The sequence below is a fragment of the Cnephaeus nilssonii genome (assembly GCF_951640355.1).
Source record: "Cnephaeus nilssonii genome assembly, chromosome: 16".
Lineage (NCBI taxonomy): Eukaryota > Metazoa > Chordata > Mammalia > Chiroptera > Vespertilionidae > Cnephaeus > Cnephaeus nilssonii.
The window spans coordinates 12,459,972-12,468,531 of NC_137087.1; the positions used below are offsets into that span (position 1 = coordinate 12,459,972).

At 53.8% G+C, this 8,560-nt stretch overlaps 1 protein-coding gene across 2 annotated transcripts in view; it reads right to left on the reverse strand.

Moving 5' to 3' along the window:
* Window positions 1-7,834, reverse strand: part of SH2D4B (SH2 domain containing 4B) — a gene marked incomplete at its 5' end in the record, with an annotated part of 83,018 nt that extends 75,184 nt beyond the window's left edge. The window contains one exon of one of the 2 annotated variants that reach the window (XM_079793919.1): window positions 7,645-7,834. In XM_079793919.1, the coding sequence (XP_079650045.1) occupies window positions 7,645-7,828 (184 nt within the window). The remainder of the gene's footprint in view (window positions 1-7,644) is intronic. The other variant, XM_079793918.1, reaches the window with a different exon arrangement.
* Window positions 7,835-8,560: the final 726 nt, after the last annotated feature.

The following is an 8,560-nucleotide window of genomic DNA, read 5'->3' on the forward strand; positions in this document are numbered from 1 at the left end:
AAAAGTAATGGGTTCTCTCCCCAGCCTCACTCCTACATTATTAACAGAACTTAAAGCTTGAGGAAAAACAATAAATTTATCATGACATTTCAACTTTTGAACTTCCCTGTAGCTCCCAGCCCTGCATCAGACAGCACGGCTACTCATGGCTAGTCATCGGCACGGAATGCCCGATGCTGGACTCGGCCCAGCGGGCGACCTCCTCAGCAGAGTCTGCGGGGCCACTTGACACCCCCCCTGAAATTCATCAGCATGATTATCGGTACCAGTGAACTCAGAGCAATGGGCCAAGAATGCAGAGCTGTTTCTTTCATGTGATTCAGTCACATTTACAAACGAATGCTTTTCCCTTGTTCCTTGGATCATTCCTGGCTTTATTCCTAGATATGTGTCCGGTTTGCAAACTCTAAGAACCATGAATAATTTGTGTCACTTAATTCTAGCCAATGCCTCCAAACTCTTTGAGTTCATTTGACAAAACAATGGTGGATCTGGTTTAATTTACAGCTTTTTTATTGATTGCAGAGAGGGAGAGGGAGAGAGAGATAGAAACATCAATGAAGAGAAAGAATCATTGATTGGCTGCCTCCTGCACGCCCCCTACTAGGGATCGAGCCCGCAACCCAGGCATGTGCCCTTGACCAGAATCTAACCCGGGACCCTTCAGTCTGCAGGCCAATTCTCTATCCACTGAGCCAAACCAGCAAGGGCTACAGCTTTTCTTTTCTTTTTTTAGCAGCGTATAAAAATAGTTGTCTTTCTAGCTCTGATGTCTTCGATTTTATGAAACATAAAGGACCCCACTCCCAGGTCCCTGAGAGGAGAGTTAAAAGAAGGCCCTGAAGGGACCCAGGAAGGCCCCACACGAGGCGCTCCACCTCGCTCTGCCTGCTGCCTGACCCTTCCTCCTTAGCATCCAGAACTCAGCCCCTCTTGGGGAGCTCCCTGGGGCTCCCCCCCGAAAGCCTTCCGCTGGACGAGGCCACGCTTCCCATTCTCTCCTAGAGGCAGAATGCTCAGAGCTGACAAGTAAGGGCTCCGAGTAAGGTTGATCTCTCGCCACAGCCCAAAAAGCCGCACCCTCCTCCCTGGGGACACCCACACCTGCCAGGCACTGGGGACATTCTTTCAGTGGTCTCCCCAAGCCCCCCCTCCCCACCACCACCAAAGTACTGTCCTAGAAGCACTGCCCCCGGTACCCAGGAAAGGGGTCTGAGAACAGCTCCAGAAATCTGGGCACCCCCACCTCCAACACCCCGGTGTTCACTGGCAACTTGGTGATCCAAGTGTATTTACTAGGAAACTGTTGGAACCAACAGAAAATTTCATGCAGGAGCTTGAAGAAAATCAGCATGCCAAAATCAATGGAGCCCACACCACATCTGGCAACACGGGGTGGGCGGAAGACAGCTTCAAGCCTGGGTTTCTCTTGGTGTTAAATGATTTCTATCTGATGCACTGAAAATCCTAACAGTGAGGGGGTGCTGGTGGGTTGGCCAAATCCCTGGTGCAGTATCACCTCCCCTCAGAGGGAAAAAATGCAGGGAGCAATTTTGCAATGAAACCAATGCAAAGTAGAATTAATGTCCAAATAATTACTGATTTTAACAAATCTTGAAAGATGATATAAATAAACAAAATCTATTTAAAATCCTTGATTAAGCCCGGCCAGTGCAGCTCAATGGTTGAGCATTGACCTATGAACCAGGAGGTCATGGTTCAATTCCAGGTCAGGGCACATGCCCGGGTTCTGGGCTCGATTCCAGGGGGGAACATCCGATCAATGATTCTCTCTCATTATTGATGTTTCTATCTCTCTCTCCCTCTTCCTTCCTCTCTGAAATAAATAAAAACATTTTTTAAATCCTTGATTATACAAACAAAATAATGGAGAAGAATTGAAAAATACCTTTATCTTTTTCATCTTTAGTAAATAATGGTTCAATCTTGATAACGATGGAGAAAATAAATTTGAGTGCCTTTCTTTTAAAAAGTTTTAAAATAGCATATGCCCTACATTTTCCAATAGATTCTCCTACAAACAAAACAGGGGCAAAAGGCGGAGAGAAAGAAAAGATTTAGGCAATATACATTAAGCAGATGCAAAGACGAAAAGCAGAACTTGTGGAACTAAAATCTAAGTCAAAATCCTAAAACAAGAAATGAAATGAGTTAGAAGTACGAGGGGAGAGGTAACAGAATGCCCATTACTTGTATATTACAGATTGTGTTTTGACTTCTACAATATATCCCCAAAACTCACATATTGTGATTTTTATACTTTCACTAAAGATTTTCAAGGTCTAGGGAGGAGTCACACAGCACCAGCACCCAGTCTTTCACTCAAGAAGAAATCGGTAACACCTGTCCCTCCAATCGAGCCCCTCTGACACACGAGGCTGCAAAGGTCTTAGCAGCTACTCTCCCCCCTCCCCCCCCCCCCGCCGCCACGCCCACACACCCACCAAAGCCCTAGGCCAGGAGTCCTCAAACTTTTTAAACAGGGGGCCAGTTCATTGTCCCTCAGACCGTTGGAGGGCCGGACTATAGTTTAAAAAAAAACTATGAACAAATTCCTATGCACACTGCACATATCTTATTTTGAAGTAAAAAAACAAAATGGTAAAAACACCCGCATGTGGCCCACGGGCCGTAGTTTGAGGACGCCTGCCCTAGGCTGTGTGCACAGTCCAGATAGAAACAATGCAAGCAACACCCATGGTCTTGTGGTACTTTCAGGCTCACGGAGGAGACTGGCCTCAACTGAGCAAACAGATTCAGAAGCAGGAAGAGGCAGGAGAGAGAGAGAGGAGAAGGAAGGGAAGGGAAGGAGAGAGAGAAGGAGGAATCCACAAAGGAGTCAGTGGTGCCAGGGGCTAAGGGGAGGGGGGAATGGGGAGTGACTGATTCAAAGATGCAGAAATGTTCTGGAACAAGATGGAGGTGGTGGTTACACAAAGTTTTGAACGTACTAAATATCACTAGATTGCACAGCATTTCATGGTTAAAATAGTAAATTTTATGTGGTGTGGATGGTAGCACATTTTTTTTGTTTAAAAATAGGGAAACTCTTTTATTAAAAAGTATCTGCTGTTGAGGAGTTAGGATCAGGCAGTTTAGGGTAAGGGCCTAGGAGAGGGAAGACAGCAGATCAAGAGGATGGTCAGGATGTGAGCAAGAGCGGCAGAATGTACCAGCCAACTCTAGGGCTGCCCTTCCCACCCCTCCACCCAACCCAAGAGCAGGAGCTAAAAGCAGGAAGACGAGGGCAAGAGGAGATTGGCTAGTGATAAGGAAGGAAATTTTCGAAAAAGCCAATAGAAGACAAGTGCAAGAAATATAAACCCCTAGACTGGTAAGCTTCTGCGGAAACCCTTTTTGGGAGGGACCCCTCTCACATGCGGAGAGCCTTGTTACTTTCACTTTAATAAATTTCTCTCCCTTTTGCTTACCCCTCCCTTGTCCGTGAATTCATTCGGCAATTTCTCGAGACAACGAACCCAACAGCTTAAAATCACATCTCACTATGAAGAAAACTGGGCAGAGTGCTGTGAAAAGAGATTGGGATGGGGCTCACTGGGAAGGTAGTCAGTGAAAAGCTCACCATGTAATGAGAAATGAATGCTGGAGGGAACTGGCCTCAAGAGGGCTCGGGAAAGAGCAGAGGGACCCCAATGGGTGGAAATTGGGTTGGAGAGTGGGCAGAGGCCAGTGAAAGGCATTTGCATGTTCTGTGCCACTGAGGAAGGAAAGTGCGTGAGCTAATTAGCATGCTGAAAGGGCACGGGGAGAAAGGGTCATACAGCGTCAGTGTGAGAACAGCGCTGCATTAGGGATGTCTGCAGCCAAGTACAGTCAGGACTTCCAAGCTGGGAAAGGGAACACACTGAGGCTAGGAGGGCTCGGGCCCCGGGGAAGGTTGCCATGGTTACTGAATGAAAGCAGCTGCACAGCTAGGACTGTGTCCCACATCTTCATTAGGGCATGGACCAGGCACACATGAGGCACCAAAGCCTGGGCAGGTATGCAGCAGGAGCAGCTTAACGCTTCGACACAGAGAGGATGTTAGGAGGTGTCTCCCTCAGGCCCCGGTCAGGGCTGCTTCTGGGAGCTGACAGGCTGAGCCGGCAGGGAGAGGGGGCGCAAGGAGGGAGGAAGCCACCTCTTGACCCCAGCTGTGGGGAACAGAGGCAGTGGGGCTGGGACCCAGCTGCGCGAGAGCGCTCCGTAGGCTGGAGCAAGGGCCAGGCAGGGGCCGGCACGGAGGCCCGTGGAGATGCTAACACGGGGGTGGCCGTGTGAGCAAGAAGCACAGAGGACAATAAGCCAGCCGCTCCGTGTGCGGGCCTGAGCCGCAGTGTGGCTGTGGTCAGTAACTGAAGAGGAAGTGGGAAAGAGGGTGGGAAAGATGTCTGGTTCCCAGGCAAAGGATGTAGGGACGGATAGGGAGGTGGTCACCGAGGAACCGACCTAACACCGACAGAAACTGCCGATCATGGAAGAACTGACAGGCCAGGGGGGAGCTTTCTGGGTCATGACAGCAGTTCGAACACAAGTGTCCCGAGTCCTGTGTCCCAGGCCACACCGGCTCAGCCCCAGTAAACAGGACAGCTGAGCACGCAGAGGGGCCGGAGGCTGTGAAGGCTGCAGCCCCTGGTAGGGGTGTGGGTTCCTGCGCTGGTGAAAGAGCACAGGAGGGAAAGAGGTCGCCAAGGCCGTAACCATGCTGGGCCTGGCTGAAATCCAGCAGGAACGTGATGTACTGCCTTCCCAGCCTCAGCCTAAGGACACCGATTTCTGTGGGACATCAAACGTTGTCGGGAATGTGGCAAAGCAGCAAAACTGATGGCAGGTGAGAGGGCGCCTACGCTGAAGATGTGTGTCTTTCACGACACTTAGAACGTCCAAAGATCCTCACCAAATATAAAGTGAAAACAAGAGACAGGCCATGTCGTCAGGGGAGTGATGCTTCCCGTCATAACTGTCATCTTTCACCCCAGCGATGTCTGTGCAGCCCCAAATGTGTGCTCCAGGATCAGTTCTGTGACCTGGCACCATCTGCATCACCAGTGTTGGCTCCTACCCTCTCCTGGCTCAACTGGAGAGCAGACGCCCACAGCGACAGGTGTGCCTGGCCCCACCCTGCCCTCAGCACCCGAGCCCTAGAAGCAGCCAGTAAGGCCTGCGAGGAGCTGGGAAATGTCCCCAGAAAAGAGAGGGTGGGGTGGAGGCCTTAGGGGCCAAGCAGCACTGGGGCAATGGACAGGAGGCAGCGAAGCGTCCTTCCAGGTTCACCAGGACTAAGTTGTGCTCGGGGGTCCCCAGGGGCTGGCACACAGCTCAACAGGGCACAGCAGACGCTACCTTCGGGCAACCTTGGTGGAGGGAGTGCCTATGAAGGTAAGGAAGAGGAAAAGATCCAGCCCACGGAGCCTGTCCCCACCCACGCCCACCCTGAGCCACCATGTGGCTGCTTTGCACCAAGCCTTGCTCCCGGCTGTGTTCCCCGGGATCGGCAAAACTCTGTCCAGGTGACCACAGTCAGCACTTAGTTATGTTGGATAAGAGAGTGAATGAAGAAATGAGCGAGTGCACAGATGATCTGTTGAACTTGAGTCATAATTCAAAAGTGAATGAATAGAAAAACATCAGTAACTGCACCCACGGTCAAAGTCATGGGATATGGGTCCCAACTCCATTTCTTAGTGTCGACATGATGGATTGCGGCACTTCGGTAAGCCATGGCTTCACTGAAACGGGGTCACCGGGCTATGGGAGTGTTCAGTGGGGGCAGGCAGCTGGTAAGCGCGAAGTTCACCGAGGAGGTGAGAGGTTGTTGAAACTTGCGTCATGACCCGAGGACAGGAAGCAGGCACCAGGCACCGTGCATCCTGGACCGGCAGCCGGAAGCTGCGCTGCTTTTGGGGCACAGCTGGCCCCAGGGCTCCCCCTGATCTGCCCCGACAGCTCCCCAGGCGGGACCGAAGCAAAGAGCTGAGATCTGGATGGGATCCTGACCTGGAACACACACATTCCTCTGTGTTTTCTCCTCTTTTTCCATTCTTTATAAATCAGAAAATTAATTACCCGGAAAAGAGTCATCTGCACCAGAAACCCAAATGAGTTTAAGGCATAATTTATACATGAGAACGTAGATGTCAGCGTGTGACAAATCGCCGTAAAAATATTTTTGCAGTTAAATTTTCAGGCATCTGTCTTCTTCCCCAAAGAGTCACTGCACAGCCCGTGTGAGGCCCCAGGGCCGGCCGGGTGGGGCTGGAAAGACGGCCTGCGTTTTCAACAGCTAATGATGCAGCTGGTGAAATTCCAGCTAATTCCTACTAATTCCTACTAATTCCATCAGCCCAGCCTTGGCACCAGCCATGCATAGCCAAGTCATAGCTCTGCCCCCTGGGGTCCCGCTGCATCTTGTGCAGAACGAGGTGCCTGCTCTGGGCTGGACCCGGGATGGAAGACAATGGAGTAAGGCCTCCTACTCTTTGAGTCCCCGGGGGAGCCAAGCAAGCAGATGACGAATGCCAACGTGGCAAGTGTAGAGCAGGGGGGCCGGGGGGGCGATGCCAAGCAGCTGCAGAGGAGTAAGTACTTCCCTGTGCCAGGAGCATCCCCAAAAGATGCCAAGGGAGGGGACCAGTCCTGAAGGAGTTTGTCGGGAGGACAAAGGCAGGGGGACATTCCAGTAGGAAGAACTACTCATGTAAAGACAGAGGCTGGAGCGAGCTGCCCGGTGGTGCGAGGGTGGCCTGTGGCACACGGCAGGGACTGTCCAGTGAGCCCGGGATAGAGAGCAGGAGCCAGGTGCCCCAGGGGCCAGCATGCCCAGCACAGAAACAGGAGTTCATCCTGACTGGAAACTCTAAACAGATCAAGTCTGCCCTTCACTCTGGAGAACAGATAGAGGCCATTTTAGGCTGGTGGGGAGTACAGGGGAGAGGAATGAACGGGTGCTGCACACTCTGTAGGCAGCATGCACGGAGGGCCCCCCCCCAGATCCTGAGTCCCGGCCCGCACCTAGCAGCCGCCGGCTCAGGGTGCCTTCCTTCACAGGTGCACCGTCCCTGGGCTTGACCGCACATGACAGCAGGCAACCCCCGCAATGTGGGCCGGGCCCTTCCTGCTCGATTGCAGTTGCTACTGCCATTTGGGGCTGGCACTCTGTGCAGGGCATCCCCCAGCACCCCCTCCAGGTGCCCAGGGAGGATCCTCTCACACCAGGGCAGGGCAGAGAGTAACAGTGCCCAGAGCTGGCCTCGCCCAGAACAGTGTGCCTCCCACACAAGAAAGGGAGCGGCTGCACAGCTTGGCTGCACCGGCTTCCTCGCCAGGCAGTCACCAACGGCGTCGAAGACCCCCCGAGGTCCTGACAGTGTCCTCCCAGGACTTGAGCTTCCCACAAGACAAAGCCTGTCCCGTTCCCCAGCACCATCACGCCCCTGGGCGGCCCCCTCTGCAGCCCCGGGGCCCTACGGACCTGGACAGAAAACCACGGCCCGTGCTCCTGGGACCGGACGCTCACAGAACAAGGGTTTCAAGCTCCAACCTCGCATCCCACCAGTGCCCGTCTTAAAGCAGAACCTAGCCCGGCATCAATAAGAAGCCCCCCAGTAACTCCCTGGCACATACCTCGCTTGGCCTTCGGGGGCCTGAGGCCCTCCGCCTGGGCCAGGGCCTCCCAGGCCTCGCGCTCCCGCCAGCGCCGCAGCTGCTCCTCGCGCATCTTGTAGAAGAGGATGTGCTTCTGCACGTCGCTGAGCTCGGCCAGGAGCTCGGGGTCGATGTACATGTCGTGCAGGATCTGCTGCAGCATGGTGCCACCCGGGTGCCCACACCAGCAAAGCCCGGGCGGCCGGACACCCCAGGCTGCTCCTCACCCGGCTCCTCACTCCAGGGCCTCCCTAAGAGCCCCTTCTCCGTGCTGCATGTCACTCTGCCTCAGCTCCCAGCAAGCGGCAAACTCATCTCCTCTGCCCAGGACAGCAACGGGCGGCCGGGCAGCTGGAAGCCGAGAGGCGGCTGGGACCCGACAGGGGAGGCAGGCACCAGGAACAATCTAGTCCTGCTGGGTCACCAAGCGCCGCATCGCTGCAGCGCCCCGCTGGCTTGCCTGGGGCTCAGGGCAATGGGAGGGTCAAAGCTCCAGCTCCCGGGACAGCGCCAGGCACAGCCCTGCCGGGGCCACGGGTGTCGAGTGATCTGTTAGTGGAAGGTAACGATGACACCAGCTGTATCGATGACACTGCCCCGGCCAGCCAGGAACCGATCTCTCCTCCGCAGGTAAGAGGAGGAGGCGCAGGCGACTTCGCCTACTAATTCCACGTCTTTTGAGCCAATTTCAAACAGGCCAGAGCAGCCAGCCAGCAGCCTCTAGGCTCCCCAGCCTTCCCTCCACGGCTCCACATTTCCAACCTTCTCCAGGACGTCTGGCATCCCGAGGTAATGCTTTAAACTCCGCCTGAGGGGCGGAGAGAGCTTCCTCTGTGTGAGGGCCAAGAAGAAAACAACGTGGAATCAGGAGGGACAACGGAAGGGGCTTCTCCGT